The following is a 16,226-nucleotide window of genomic DNA, read 5'->3' as shown; positions in this document are numbered from 1 at the left end:
AAACTGAGGAGAAACATAAGCTTGAGAAGGAACCGTGCTCAAACGAATGCCCTATTGTGAGATAAGTTTTTCTTTCAGCAATGAATCAACATAATAATCCATCTGTAACACTAGATGTGTCTGCCTGTACTACAGCAAAGGGCCATCTGCCCATCTGCATATATGTTCAAAATGCCGCTGGGACAGCCACGATGGTCTCTTAATGAAAGGCACTCAGCAATTAGTACTTAAGTGAAATTGTGCCCGGGTGGTTCTGAACCCTCATTTATCCTTCCCACTCCAATGCAACAAGTGTCTGTAACTTTTTCTTTTTGTTTTTTATTCCAGCAATCTCTTTTTAAAGCTGGTGGGGAGGGGAGAACACGTTCCGATTCCTGCAACAGCAGGAGCCGAGTCAAGTTGTAATCAACATATGTCCAGTGTAAGCTGCGCGGCCACGAATTAGAGGGGCGAACTGCTCATCGTTTCCAAAATACCCACCTGCTCAGGGGCCAGGCTGCAGCGAAGCCATCCACTACGTGGCTCCATCTGTCTGATAAACAGGCTGCAGATTTGCTGAAAGCAGAATCATTTTGCCTCTATTTACTTCCTTTCTTTCCCTCCCTTCTCCCCCCTCCCCTTCTAATTGGAGCTTGCTTGAAAGGTGCAGACACCCACAAAAACAATGCAGCACAATGAGGCCGGCGCTGACGTTCGTTAAACCGCTTCAACCGAAATCCGTGCCCGGCTGAGGCTGAGCAGGAATAAAGGAGACAGACCTTGTCAGCCTCCAGCCGGAGCGGGAAAATTAAAAAATTAACCAGGCTACAAAACAGTGCAGAAAATCCATTTGGGGTGCGTTGTGTTAAAGTTATAGAAAGTAGCTGCAACCAAGATGCAAAGGGTGTTTTAGCACATGGGTCCTGCTGGGAAAACCAGGTGAGAGAACATGTCTGATGTTAGAAGCCCCGAGGACCAACTCTCCAGGACCGCGCAGCAGACGGGTAACGCGGGAGGGAGACCGGAGCATCCCTGTGTCGGTCCCCAGCTCCTCCGCAGGCTCTCTCATCAGTTTTAAGCTATAGTCCCAACAATTAGATCAAGCACAGGACTTGAGCACAGGCCCCAGACCGTACAAAAAAGTAGTGGAATTGTGTGTATTGGTATGGTAGTGTCCAAGCAGGCGTAATCAGGAAAGCACAGCTTCTTGTAGGAAGTCTTCCCTTGCTGTCCACAGCCCACAATCATCCTGGCAGTCCCGTTGTCAGTAAAATAAATGATATTTCTACCCCTGCTGCAAAAAAAATGATGGCCAGGCGGCTGAATTGCTCCCAACCTGGAAAGCGTAGACTGCTGCATGGAGTGTCTAGGCCAGGACGTATTATGGTCATGAATTTCCTTCATCTAATCGCTTAACCTCGTTAGGGAAATGCTAGATTTCTCCACTAATCAGACCTTCCATTTCACTTGCAAAGGAGAGAAAAAAAAAGAGGACTAACTGTAATTTTAAATACATTTTACTAAAAACATTCAACAGCTTCTACCAGACAGTAAAGACATCCTAGGAAGGCACATTATTTTCCCAGTAGCCTGGACTATCTCCATAGGAATCTGTTACCTTTTTAGATGGACTACTTGCAAAAGGCATTAAAATTAGACAGTAAAAGCTATTTGCAAGAATTAACATGAACATAAGCACTCATTTTCTGGTGAGAGAGTGAGAAATGGAGAATGAGTCAGGTTTCAGACACCTGACAAGTCAAAAAGGGTCTTTCTGGGGAAAAGACCTCCTCCCTGCAGATGACTAAGGGGTTTCTCCCTGGCAGCAGCTCCAGGGCTTAGACAGGAGAGGGCTGAGAGGATCTGATAGATGCATTGAGTTACTCAAGCCTTTAGGTTGGGAAGAATAAGGGAGAATAACATCCGCCGCACACTTAAAAGTGTTGCTACACACAGGTGATACTGCTGCCAGGTGCAGTAAATTCCTCTGTGGGTTGCACCGCTCAAACCTGGTTCAACGTCTTAAAGGGTAGCTCTCTTCCATTCATTTTATCCATGATCCACTGTTTTCCTTTGGCTTTGGAGACCCGTCTACCAACCTGCCTGTCCAAGACAACCTTCCTCCCCCACAAACATCTCACCATGATGAGCAGCTTCCCCCCAGTCCCCCAGGAACTCCCACAACCTGTCAGTCCCTCCTGACTCCCCCCCTGCCCCGAACAACACAGTTAAACATTCAAGAGCTTGAAAGTTTACATGACTAATTGCAGTTCAAAGTTTGCAGGGGTGGATTTCAACACTGCCTGAAGTGCCAGCCCCTGAAACGGTGCTCAGCCTTCAGCCAGATGAATTGCAATTCATATTTTTCCAGCCCTGCTCCCACCTCTGCCCAAAAGAAGGATGCAGGGAATCCATGTGACTGTAGCCCCGACTGCACCGAGGGCAGAGCATCCCTGCCTCCCACCCTCAGGTCACCCATAGCACGGTGCATTGGGGTTTTGATGGCCGTGGAGACGCATGGCATGCTTTCCAGGAATGGCTTTTACAGGAGCCATGTGTTTCGCAACCACGCAGGTGCGATGGCAAGGTAAGAGGTGCCGGTGCAGCACATCCACCCACAGTGGCTGAGAAAGCTCTGGGAACAGGTAGGGGGTAGGGAAGGGGCAGATGCCCTTCATAAAATGTCTGGGGGGGATCCTGACCCTGTTTCAGCCCAGCCCAGGGCCACCAGTCCATGTCCCAGCGATGCTGTAGAATGCCATACCACAGCTCTGCCATAGCCCTCCCCAGCATGGGCACCATGGAGCCAGGACAGATGTGCAGGTTGATGTCCCATCCCATCACCACAGAGGTGCCCGATGCCCAGGGCTGCCCCACTCCCTGGCTGGGGGCACCCAGCCCTTGCTCCCCAACGTGCATCTCCAAACCTGAGACCCCATTTCATAGCCCAGCAGCAGGACGCAGCTGTCCCATGCTGGAAACCCCTGTATCCCCCGTGGGAGCTGGACTGAAGCCAGCCAACATCGGCTGCATCGTGACCCACCCAGTTCTCTCCCAAACCAGGTGTGAACCTGGAGCTTTCCACCCTGTTGCAGAACAAACCTGACACCAGGGCAATAAGGACAGGCAGGTACACTGCCATGTGAACCCCAGTGCATCATCAGGGGGCTTAAAATGGGGGGCAACAACGTGGTTCTAGTCAGTCTGCTGCGCTGGAGCCTGGCTGCTTGTCAAAACATCACAATTTTTTTATACCTTCATGCTCAGTTTCAGACAAAACCTTCCTCCTTGCTCTAAAGAGATGAGGGCAGGAGGGAAGGAGGAGCAGCGCTGTGGGCAGGGGGAGTTACTCAGACTCCCTTACAAAGGCCATTTGCACCGACCCTGGGGATCCAGCAGTTCCCCCGCCTCCCTTAAATAACTTCAGGCTTTTGTGCATGCCCCATTGTGGGGCCGAAGTTAAAGTTTCGGCTGGCAAACAGCAAGCCCCATCCCGAAGCATCGCGGGTACATGTAACGGCCCGACTAATGAGCAAGCCCACGTTACAAAGCCCAGCTTACCGCTTGGGCCAGCGGCCCAGCTGCCTTCCTCTGCCCCCCCTCCATTTGCATAACTATCCATGGGGGAGCGGGGCAGCCCCGCAGCCGAACAGCTGGCCATGCGCGAAATGGATTATATCAGCCTTTTGTCCCCACGTCTGGCTCGCTCTGCTTGCATATTCAAGCTTTTCCCCCTAACCAGGCATCTCCTGTGCTGGGGAGCTGCAGTGGCACTCGAGGTGCTCCCGGCTCAGCCCCTCGCCAGCAACTTGGTTTGCTCGAGTATTCGAGTGGTGGAGAAAAGAAAATAGAAACAGATCATCAGGGCAGAGCCCTTAGCGCGAGGGAAGTTCAAAGGAATGTGTGGAAATGAGGTTGGATGTTACCACTTGCAAGTGGATTTAGGAACAGGTGTAACTGAATACTAGAGCGTGTGAAAACACAGCATTAGACAAATCAGCTAGCAAAAAAAATTACATTTAGGAGCCGCTCTTTTCCTGTCTGAGACCCTCTAGGGTCACTGCTACCATTCTGAACAGCTCTTACTATGCAAGACAGATACATGTCTTCAGGAGTTCAAGGTCTAGACAGCTTTGTGTATGCACAAACAAGACTTACAGCCCCAGTCCTTTCCTGCTTATGGGCTAAAATCACATTCTTTTCCTGAAGAGCAATGGTTTTAAGAAACTTTTCTTGGTGAGAACTCAAACAGGCTGATGCCTAAAGACTAGCCCAGCCATTCCCACTAGCCCTGACTAAGGCAGACTGATAGAAATGCCTTTAAATAATGATCATCTATATTAATGTTTTTTTCTATTCAAACTTCTCTTTTTCTGCTGATTTCTGTTTTTTTTCCCCCTCTTTGTTTCTGTCCCCATTTTCTCATTTGCCTTAGAGAGACTCCAGTGTAACGACATTTGAAAGCAGAACATTCACGTTAGACAAAGTCAGACACACTCACCCTGCCCTACATGACGGAGAAGAGCTCCAAGATCAGGTCACCCAACATTTTCCAGTACAAGGTCCTGATTTTAGACTTGTTTCCAATGGCTTAAAGGTGTTCTGGCTGAAGTTCTTCCGTGTCAGGTATTTGCTTTGGGTTGATTCATTCCATTTGTTAAAAGAAAAAAAAGCTAAATTGGTTCAGCACTCTTCATACAAAGATAAAGAAAAAAAATACTATGCTTTGTTCAATTAAAAAAAAAAAAAAAACAAAACCCAACCACATAGCTAAGAAGTCTAACCACATCCATAGGGACTTTATCACGTTTACGGTGATCGTCACAAAGCCAGTGTCACAAATCAGCACTTGTGATTCTTGTAAAATTTCATCCAATTTTGACCTTGCTTTAAAGGCTGGAAAAACACACCAGTCTGTAAACTTTTCTTTGAGATTTGAGACTTCAGCAGCCCAACTCTCTAAATATTTCATAGGTGCTGGGCATGCGCCTGCCGTCCCAGCTCTCTGCTGCTGCCCGGATAATGCACGCACCACCCGAACCCTTCCGACAAACCAGCTCTGGACGTGATTTTCCAAACTGAGAGAGGGTGATGGATGTAACTGAGCAGCAGGGGGGACAGAATGGCTTGATGGGGATGGGGAGGCATTAGGGATGCTAACGAGCCTGAGGAGAAAAACAGAATTAGATCATCTTCTAATAGCCAGACTTAAAAAATCCAGAGTAAAACCCATGCTCCCTAGGCACAGACATTGCTTTCTTGGTAAGTGAAAAGCTACGAAGACATCTGCAATACAAGCATCTTATTTCCCCTCTGGTGGATCCATGTTATCAGACAATAAACAAAGCAGTAGGCTGTTCGCTCACATAGTGAACGATTTTGTTGTGGGTCTTAAGATCATGATAATACTGATGACCACATCTAGAGAATTAGTATGTTTTCATATCTTTTCCCAGTAGAGGAGTTGTATCACGTATTATTTTTAAAACTGTGTTAAAGGGAGACGAAAATTGCAAAGTCCCTCAGAATGAGCAAATAGCAGACGCAAGGCTGCCTACAGACTCGAATTCGCTTTCATGCACCTTTCTGCATCATGCAACATTCTCCACTCATGTAACGACGTGCTCTGTCCTCCACAGGAACACATCTCATTCAGTGCATGGGAAGAGCCATCGGGAGGATGAAGCAGGGTCACGCAGCAAAATCAGGTCATCGTGTGCTGGACTGAAGCCTCATTATCTGCAAAAAAGCAAAAGCTGCAGACAGTACAGGGCCATCCTCTGTCTCTGTTTTCCAAGATCTCCCTCCTCTTCTGCCTGAGAATTATGAGAATGGATTCTGAGGAGTATCTATCTGCTTCCCTGAGATGTGAGCAGCCCTGTATTTTGGTGAGCAATCCCATTGCTACTGCACACATCACAAGTAAGGGCTACAGCACTGACCTTTCCCTTGCTGTAGCTACCTAGCCATGAGCCACAGCTCTGACATTTCCAGAAACCCATTTAGGCAGTGTCTCAGCCCCCCACCTGATGTAGAACAGCTCTAAGGTGAAGCAGGGAAGAGTAAAGAAAAAAAAGAGAAGGCAGCTAGGACGGTTGAACGTCACCCCAGTCCATATCTGAGTGCTCTGGGAATACGTTCTCACTCCGCACTGCTGCAGGGAGGAGTTCAGCCAACTCTGCTCTGGAAAGCGGGACACAAGTTTTAAGTACCCACAGAATAGCCCTCACTTTAAATTCACATCATCACTCACATCAGATGAGCTCACCTGAATCAGGACACCACAGCTCCTCGTCCAAACTGAGACATCATGAAACATTTAATCTTATGGTTTGGGTTTTAAAGAGTTTAAGAAGTGAAATGCTGCTTTAAGGAAGTTTTAAACTTGTTTCCAGAGAGTTCATGCAATACTTCCCCAGCTCAAATCACTCGCAGCATAGATCTCTAAGTCACTTTGCAATAGCAAAAAAACCATAAAAGCAGTACTGCGGGGTGGGCCCACGAAGCTGCAGATAGTAAAAGCACCCAGTGACTATTGTGCTGACCAGATGGCGGTGGGAGCAGTAACTTGGATGACGTTAATTACACACAAACTCCAAAGCAACTGATGTCAAAACTCACTTTGAAAACACACCAGAATGGGCTGCTAAGCATATGGTAGCAACGCTCCTCTAAAACCGTATTTTGTGTGCGTTAAACAACTAACAAGCTCCACCAAGGCGTCCAAGGATAAGAAGCCGCAGCGGCAGGGTCCCAGATCCCGACTATTTGATGCTGGTGCCTTTATAGTGCCGAGGAAAAGGCACGTGGAGACGCGGTGGAAGCGGCTGCCCGCAACTCCTGGACCAGGCCCTTTGCAGGGTGAGCACACGCAACGCGTGCCACCAGCTCACCTCTTTTAAGGACAAGGCCTTGAAGGAAAAACCCCAGTGCTGAGCAGCACTGGATGATTTTTAACAAGAGGATGAGCCCTGCTGCGAAAGCCCACTGTGCAAGCACGCAGGTCTATACCCTGGTACTCTTAAATACGAACACTGCATACTTTGCAAAATAAATTCAGTGAACAGGTTGAGAAAAATTATTCTGGCATCTGCCAACCTCCACCGAGGACTTTCCAGCAAACCCGTATGTTCGCAGAGGTTCTGCAGAGGCTAGCTTTACACCAACAATCAGCACTTTTATCTGTAATTTGAAAGTAAATGTAAATTCACTAGGCACCGCCCCACCAGAACGGACTTGGATACAGACAAATACTTTTTTTTTTTTTTTCTCTCCTCAGAAAGATTATTTAGCCCAAGCTTACGACATAGGGGCCTATATCCTAGGAAATGTCAACTCTGAATAGGATCTATAGATTACAGGTGAACCACGCACTGGAAGCTCCTACCTCTGTTCCACAGTGCTTTCCTTGCCACGTTATTCTCAACTCCTCTTCCTCCAGCAGTTATTTACCATGTAACTTTTAGGTTTGCTTAAAGATGCAAGTCGCACAGATCCGAAGGAAAAAGGGACAGGAAAGGACTGTGGGAAGTCAGCCAGGCTCTTCCCCTGCCCCAAAGCAAGCTGAAATGTAGCCGTTGCTCCGGACAGACGCTTGCTCTGAACAGATCTCCAGTTGTGGAAGAGCTACTACCATCTCCCCAGGCGTCTGTTCAGTGATTCCCTATCCTTATTTTTTTATAGTTGGCCTTAGAAGAAATCATCGCTCATCCTAGGTGTAATTGAAGCCCAGTCTACCATATGACTTTCAGTGCATCCTCACAAGTGCACTTCCCCACATCTTCAAGATATCAGTCATGCCACTCTCCACCGGACTCTCCAGTCCTAGGTGCAGCATCTCAAGTTGCATGCTTACAGGTGCTCCTCTGAAGCACAGGGTTATCGCGAGTCTCACCAAATATATCGCTATTTGTGAACCTTAGCCTGAAGCTTGCTTTCACCACCAGCAGGACAAACTGCCAGATCCCTTATCTGAAATAATGCTAACTAGTTGGCCCGACTCTCAATTTGTGCAGTTGTTTAACCCTATCTAAATTTGGTGCCTTGCTGAAAAGGATCTTGTCTTTCCCCACCATCTCTTCCCTCTCACAACCATTCCTACAAGTTGCCAAGACTATTTTGAATTCTAATGCTAGCTTATCTTTCACATCTGTCCAGCTTCCTGTTGACTGCAAATTTAACGTGCATACTACTTTGTTATTCAGGTTGCTAATAAAAATGAAAGATAAGCGACCTAGAGCAACTCCCACAACCCCATGCAATATGTACGGTCTTCCTTTCCAACAGCGGGTGCAAGAGAGAAGGAAACCACTCCCTGACCAGAGCTGCTTACAGCCTAGCTCAGCCCACCACCAAATACACTTCAGTCTCTGAAACAGTGCTTTCTCTTTTTGCAAACCATCTTCTGCATTTGCCCAGCAGCCACTACAGATTTTTTCCTATCATCGACCACAACAAAGGTGCCAAATTCAGCATCTGCGAATGTCTTCTGTCGTAGGACTTCAGAGCTTGTGGGGGGATGCAAAGCCAAAGCCTGCCCCATCTGAAATAAAGTTTTAACCAGTAATTCCTTTTGCTTGTGGTTCTCGGGGGGATTACATTAGCATCGGCAGACAAAGTGCAGATTCCTTTGAGCAGATTTCTTCATTTGCCAGTGTTACGGCACAGCTGTTCAACTACTTATTTTCCTGTCACCCACTAATAAGAGCCTAAACTCGATAATTACTACTTCCTACTTTGAAACTTGTTCTTCAGTATCTAAAGCCACTCCTTTCTGTTTGGGTCCATGAAAGGGCTATTTGGAGTTTGAACAGCTGGCTTACCAGCAGCCCGAGTCCTGCGTTACCATAAGGAAACGTATCCGTACCTTCGCTTGGGAAAGCCCTTCCCACCCGCGGCGCGTGGGCAGGAACGTGGCTTCGTGCTGACCGAACGCGGCGCGCCTACAGAAGGCAACTGGAGAACCTTGCCTTCGAGGCTAGAGAGGTCAATTCATTGAGATCACAGCCAGCCCACATTTCAGAGCTAGAATAAATATTATCTGGTCTTCTACTCTTGCCTTTGCTTTATCACCGTCTTACTAATAACTTCAGTTCTTGTTATTTTTTTTTTTCCTTGACAAAGCACATCTTACCTCCTTTTATTCATGCCCTCTGAGGTATTTTCTTCTTTGAATTCTTCCAGGAGACTGTCTTCCTTGGGGGAGGAAGAGCCAAATGGATTGCCACATTAGCTTTCTCATTGCATGCCATTACGCTTTTAACTAGAGTGCTTTCAAATAGGTAAATTAGCTTTTAAGCGATCCCAGTTGTACTATTGGCCTTTGCTACAATCCTGCACTAAAGCTGATTCAATTTTACTTACCTCTATTGCTCAATTAAGAAGAATACACAAAGAGAAGTGTAGTTCTGCAGCTAGTAATTGCAGTCCAGGAGGGAGCTGGGTTGCTCCATTACCCGCGATGACTGATCACCGCACTGTAGAGCGTTCCCCATCTACCTACGAGGGGAACGGGATGTCCCTCACTTCTTCAAGTAGCTATTTCTTGAGGAAGCGGCAAGAATAGTGATCCTCAGTTGCATACGATTATTTCAAATAGCTTTGTGCATGTGTATGCCACCATCTGTACGCTCTGTGCTACACCAGAGCAGATATCTGCGGGGTGAGAGGCACACGGTTAGCAGGAGCTGCTGAAGGAACTGAAGTCTTTGCTCCAACAGCAACTCCTTTATTTACTCATCCAGAAAAAGGAGAATGATTTTTGTCAAGAGTGAGCAGCTTCACTTTCTCCCACACAATATATATTAACATATCAAGAACCCAACAAGCCTTTTCAGTGTTCTTGCACCTTACTACGCATGTATACCGGTATCAATATCACAGATCATTGCCACTTGTAGTTGTATATGCCGTAGGAGGCATAAAAGCAAGAAAAAAAAAAAGTGTAGAGCATCTTACTGGCTACCCAAACTTTTAAAGTTTTGTATAGATGCTGAGTTATGCAAGCTGGTTCAGTAATTAAAGGCCAATTGTCTTTATGATCAAAGGCTGACCCTAATCACAAGGCTGGAGCCTGTGTCATACCTTGCCACAGCCTTTGTCACATGCCTCCAGATATTTATTTCTTATTTTACTCACATTCCATTAGCTGACTTAAAACATATTGCCGTATTTTGGTTTTATGGCACAAGTTACAGTAGGAGTTGGCTCATTTAAGCAGACTAACATGATGCCCTGAAATGCCATAATCTAAGCTTCCCCGTTTCTATCCAATTTAAAACCATTTTGAGATTAATTTCCCCCTTGTTCAGGAAAATCCTTATTGTAGCTGAACTAACAAAATAAGCATGTGTTGCAATAGTCTGCAATGAACACAGTATTACTTCTGAGATTATTACAGCGTATGTAATCACCGAGACACACTTTTGGGACCCAGCATGAGCTACTCCCCAGCTCCCCAGACTAACTTGGCTTCACTTTTTTTTTTTTCAGATGACCAGAAAGCTGCCCTCCCCCTCCACCCAATTCTACACTTAAGTACCATATTACCGAATCGGCCACAGACTACACATTTTCCACTAGTAAAATTCATAAGCAGACACAAGTGCAAAGCAAAATGTCATTTTATTTAATTCAAGGACTATTTTCCTTCTAGTATTGCTGAAGGGATCACCTCCTGGGGAATTGATCATTACAAAGTCCCTGTCTAAAAGTTCAAGTGCTCTTGTTGTACATTCTTTTGAACCACAGAAAACATAATGACCAAGTAGGTGGGCAGCTACTTGCAGTTTTATCCCACCTAAATTAGCATTGCTTCAGGCTAGAAAACAATTCAAGTAGTAAAATCATGGAAAATGTTAACCTTTAAGGTCACTACCATATTTTGATCAAAAAGTCCTGAATATATGAAAAGAACATTTGTACATGTTATGAAGTTTCTTTAACCAGACACTGTTGAAGATGGCAGTTAAGTATTTTGGACCAGTTGTCAACCAGATATTTAAGAGTTCTATCTGAAAGTTTATTACCAATTTCGTTATGCAGTTCACTTTTCACATTAAGCTCTTTAACAACAGCAACATATACCCGCACCAGAATCACTGTAGACAGATTTAGTTTTATAGAATGCCCTTCTGAAAATTCATTTCAAAATAGAGATGCTTTTTCTCCAGAACTGTAAAAGCCATAAAAATGCAAAATATCTGTTAGGAAATTTTTAATCAAAATTATTCCTTAATGTTCAAAATAACATTTAACCTCCTACTTTTTTGTTGTCATCCACATATTGATCAATAGACTAAACAGGTAACAATGGTTCACGTTTTTCCCCCACCTGAAACATTTCTTCTAACACAGGCCCAAGATAGGCAATACAGAAATTCAGGGACATGGATTATGCATGGCAAAGGTAATCCTCTATCATTTTAATTTAGAACAACTCTGATTCTAGCACACAACTTTGAGTCTCAGTTGTTTTCAATCTGCTCTAGGTCCAAGTCCCCACAGTCTAGAGGAAAGATGCCTTCTTCGGTGCTCTCACAATCACTTGTGTCTTCATCGCTTTCACATACTGCAGCCGCTTTCTTATAATCCCTTGTTTTGAAGCTACCTTGGCATGGCCCGTGATGCCTTACTTCATCCAACTGTTCTTTCATCGGACTGGAACCAGGGGTGATGATGTTCATAAGATCATTTGAGTCACATGGGGATGACACAATTGTCTTCATTTGTGTGTCATCATCATCATCTTCATAGTCAAGGGAGCAAAGACTTTTGGAATTTTTTAAAGTCTGCAATTAAAAAAAATACATGAATATATTAACCATGACTGTACAGAAGGAGCAGAATAAATTCCTTAAATTCTCAAATGGATTGAGAGTATGTACTCAAAATCAGAGTGCCATATATGTGGAAAAAAGAAAAAGGAAGAACAATATTACTACACAATCTGGTTTTGCACAGATATTTTGCCTATGTAGATTCCCATTAGTGAGAAAAACTACCAGTCCCCTTCTTTATGCAGAAAGATTCAAAACCCTAGCTTTAGTCAACTAAATGAGGAGCAACAGAAGCCCAGTTTGACGTATCAGCTTTCTGGCAAATCCAGAGCATAGCATTTGGTAACATCAGCACTTAGGTCAGACAGCTTCACTGCAGCCCAGTCAACAATTAATTTCTCAAAGTTCCCAAGTGTGCAGACAACGAGCCCTCGGGCCTCACCTCAGAGACAGCAAGAGTCTGCAAGGCAAATGGCACATTTGGGTAACCTCAAAGCAGGAGAAAACCAAGCTTTTACTGGCATAGTCTTAGTCCAGAGACAGCTCAGTTTGTCTTGCATTTGGGTACCATTTGAACAAGAGTTCAGGAATTTGAGAACTCAGTTTATGAAGAGTATATTAAAAACAGAGGGGCACTCACCCTTATTTAGACGAAGGGAAAAAAAAAGAAAAGAAAACCTCAGTAGCTGTGCTACTTCTGTCCCTCAGATAAAGGAAAAAAATGCCTAAACTCCTCATGTCACCGTAAGGGATCCTTGACTAGAATCCAAAAGCAGCACCTAAGGAAAACCAGGCTATATAGAGAGCAGAAGTTAGATTTTAAGACGTGAGAAACTTCTAAATTCTGCCTCATACAAGCACACAGTGAGAGGAGGGTGAAATAGTCAGGGCTCCTCTCAGAAGTGGTAAGAGCCAGGAGAATAAAGTTGTGATGGCTTTCAGTATCTTACTGGTTAAGTGACTCCAGTCTCACATACACATGGCAATTATTTTATTACAAGTAGATCCACAGGGAACAAGACCAACTTTCACACCCATTTTCAGTTTCCTCCCCCAATTTGTCATTTCTTAAGTATTTTAGATTTATTGGCACATTCAGATGAAATGGGAACATTGCAACATTCCCAGTAAGCTACATTCCTCATCCTCTTCCAGAGCACTGGATAATCTTTCTACTTCATCACTGCACGTCAGCAGCCACACGAGAGGCTTACCACTACCTTTGGGTGATTTTTAAACAGAACTTCACAAATTCAGAATAAATCCGAATCAGTCAGCCTTGCCTATATACAACTGGATGAAGGAGAGAAGAATGAGGAAACCTCACTGAGGTCAGGTGATTTGCCTGACCCCTTAGGGTCAATACTACATATGGAACATCTTCCAGACAAGTCCACTGCCACTCTGCAAGTTCATACAGTTCCTTGGATATCCCTACATCAAATCTGCGTAGAAAGTTTGAGGGAAAGCTCGCATAAAGGTAAAAAGCAAAACACTTGAGTTTTGGAGTTCAATCACAGCACAACTAGGCTGAGGAGTGAACAGCAGTACTGGTATGGGGTGGTGGTTCACCATCGTTGGTACCTCCATAAGTGAGACACTTCAGCAGTATTCCCCAGGCCTGCACCACATGAAAACACTTCAGTGCAACACTCTTCACTACTGATCAGAGGTTTGTTATGCCTATGTTGCATACAGCTCTTCTCTTGCTCAAACAACTTTCATAGCTGATAATATACACTGGATGATTAGTTAACAAGTCATAGGTTTCAGGCCAGAAGGATCTATAACAGATAATCTAGTTTGCTTGGACAGACACAAAGACCACTTCATTTAGGAGCTGATTTATGCAACTCCAAGACTTGCATCCAAAGATCAACCTTCAGAAAAAAACATGACTGTTGATCATAGATCCGCCAGGAAGAATTCAAAGTCTTTGCTGGCCATGGTTAAAACCCACATCCAATTTTGCAGGTGACTAGCATCAACAAAACTGGTAACATTGTATGATCGATAAGTTTTCTATTCCAAATATCACTCCCCTATGAAAACAGTTTGGATACAAAATACATTCCTGTTTTCAAAACATTTCTATATAGCTCATTTACAGCTTATTCAAGCACAAACATTTGAGCTCCTTTTTATGACTAAGAGGTGTGAATTTCTCTCATATTTACTTAAAAGCAAAACAGTATATTTTTGAATTAGAAAGTGCTAAAGGATATTTTAGTCCTAATTCTATCTCATTGCTTTGAAAAAGAACACATTTCCTGTTGTGTATCTCCATATAGGGGACATTATTTTCAGTTCTTTAAATCTTATAGTAGGTACTGGGAAGGAAAGGGATCAAATAGAGGAAAGTTTTGAAAGTTTGCTTTCAATGTTTTAGAAAGGAATTCCCGAGTCCCCCTTCAAAATATCTTTTATTCAATTTACTGCTAGAAATTAATCCAACCACACAGCTGTCTTTCTAGAAGGTTTGTGTACATAAATGGAAAATTGCCTGTTAGCTGTACTGTGCTGAAACCACTTGAATGGGAACTTTTAGCCGGTTTCAACACAACAGCAAGTGCATTCAACTGGTTCTTTGTTCACCCACTTGTCACAACCGTGCTGAACTAAAAATAGGTGGATTTATTATCTCACAGCACAATCCCACTTCTTTCACAAAGCAAAAGGTAGAAATTGCAATGCATTCAAGCCCTCTAAACTGCAGCTTTACATGTTACACTGGTACTGTACCACACCTTTCAAGCACAATTGTGCTCAGTGGGGAGCCTGCGAGTACTTGCTCAATGGTCCTCATTTTATAAAGGATGCTGGACTAACAAGACAAAAGAGTCCACAGTTGGCAATGGATAGAACTCAATCAGCTAAAAGTATTCTTTTGTGTGATGGAAAAAAGAAAAAAAAGAAACTCCGAGTTTTAAAAGAAGCGAGGCGATAAAATGTCTGAATATTAAGAAAAAAAAAACTTTGTACCGAAAACAATGGCAGGGAAGGAAATAAAAGAAATCTCTCTAGACCCTTGCCATACAAAGCAAACAAGAAAGGCCCAGAGTAGCTTGAAAGGAAGCTAATGTCTGTACTCTTTACTAAACCTCCAGTTCAGAAACCCATAATACATCACTTTCCAAATATAAAAAGCAATAAAAAGGTTGTTTTTGTTTTACTAACAAAACTAGAGCATTTGCTACAGTAGTCAAGGGAAAAAAATAAGTCATTTATGTGCATGAAAACCTAGTGTATAATGGGAGCAGCAGTTCTCATGCTTCTTCCCCATGCCCCCATCATACACCAAGTCCACCCATTTTCCCCCTCCGTTTTGAATGGGGGTGGAAGATACAGCTGCTCTGAAGAGGTGCAGCTGCAGCAGCTGGCACGAAGCGAGGAGCAGAGGAAGCCTGAAACCACCAAAAGCCCTGAAGCCCATCCTACTGCTTCTCAGCACTAGTCATCACGACAGGATGGGCTGCTCCCTGAAGCCATAGGCTTAGGAAGAGAGGGAATTCATCAGACTAATTAGACTAGTTATCTGGCTTGCTTTCTGTCCCATCTTGAGACTTTTGCCTATGACTGCACAATACCAGAGATGCTGCTTTAAGTGATACCAGCACATAGGGTTTCTTGACTGTTAAGGTATCTACCAGGGATATGAAAGATGTGGGTGATGCAGTTGTCCTCACGATGAGGAGATCCTGGAATATCAGCAACCAATCTAAGCATAAAACACTGAAGAGGCAGCCCAAGCATGGACCAACACATGGCTTTTTCTGCTGCTTCCTTGTACCTAGCCAGCCGCTGGAGATGGGGAAGGAGCAAGTTAGATGGGCTGCATTTCACTTTGAGGGCTTCACAGGTCCTTATTTCACTTCCTGGACTTATGTTTCCTATAGATTAGACTGGCTCAAAACCAAATGCCTTTACTGTTGGCTACTCATACTACAGTTAAGTTTTAGATCAGAAGCACCACATACAGCACGATGTGTTCCTATCTCAGACACTAACCTATCCCCAAAGCGGTTACAGCTTTGCCTCAACAATAACGAAGTCCAACCTTGATACAAACTCATTACATTGAAGAGACTTCATTTAATGAAGCCGAGGGAAACTTAAGGAAGGACTTTAAATTATAAGAACAGTCACAAAAAAACTGGTCCTAAGCAGCTCATTGGATCACGTTAAAAACTGCCTTATGAACATACCATCACTTGACTGGCATCACATCCCACCACAAAGAGATGTGAACAGCATTGCTCTCTGTAAACTGAATTTTTACTTCATGCATCTCATTACTGTCATTAATATCATTACCTGTAACAATTCAAGTTGGAGACATGTACAGTGTTTATCATAAATCATTAGAAAGCTCAGCTGGTTGTATAGATTAAAAAATTTCCCATCACAGTCCTAATCCCTGCATTTTCTACTATGCATAAAGTGAAAAATAGTAAGGAAAATGCAGCGTTT

The 16,226-nt window shown here is 44.1% G+C and overlaps 1 protein-coding gene across 2 annotated transcripts in view; it reads right to left on the bottom strand.

The window, feature by feature from the left end:
- Positions 1-10,605: 10,605 nt before the first annotated feature.
- The window catches only part of FAM53A (family with sequence similarity 53 member A), a 76,561-nt gene continuing 70,940 nt past the window's right edge, over positions 10,606-16,226 (bottom strand). For both annotated transcript variants that reach the window (XM_082315991.1, XM_082315992.1), the window contains exon 5: positions 10,606-11,768. In XM_082315991.1, the coding sequence (XP_082172117.1) occupies positions 11,445-11,768 (324 nt within the window). In that variant the 3' untranslated portion in view covers positions 10,606-11,444. The remainder of the gene's footprint in view (positions 11,769-16,226) is intronic.

The sequence above is a fragment of the Platalea leucorodia genome (assembly GCF_965183815.1).
Source record: "Platalea leucorodia genome assembly, chromosome: 6".
Classification (NCBI taxonomy): domain Eukaryota; kingdom Metazoa; phylum Chordata; class Aves; order Pelecaniformes; family Threskiornithidae; genus Platalea; species Platalea leucorodia.
Note: the sequence above shows the minus strand (reverse complement) of the source record. Positions and strands in the feature narration are given on the sequence as shown.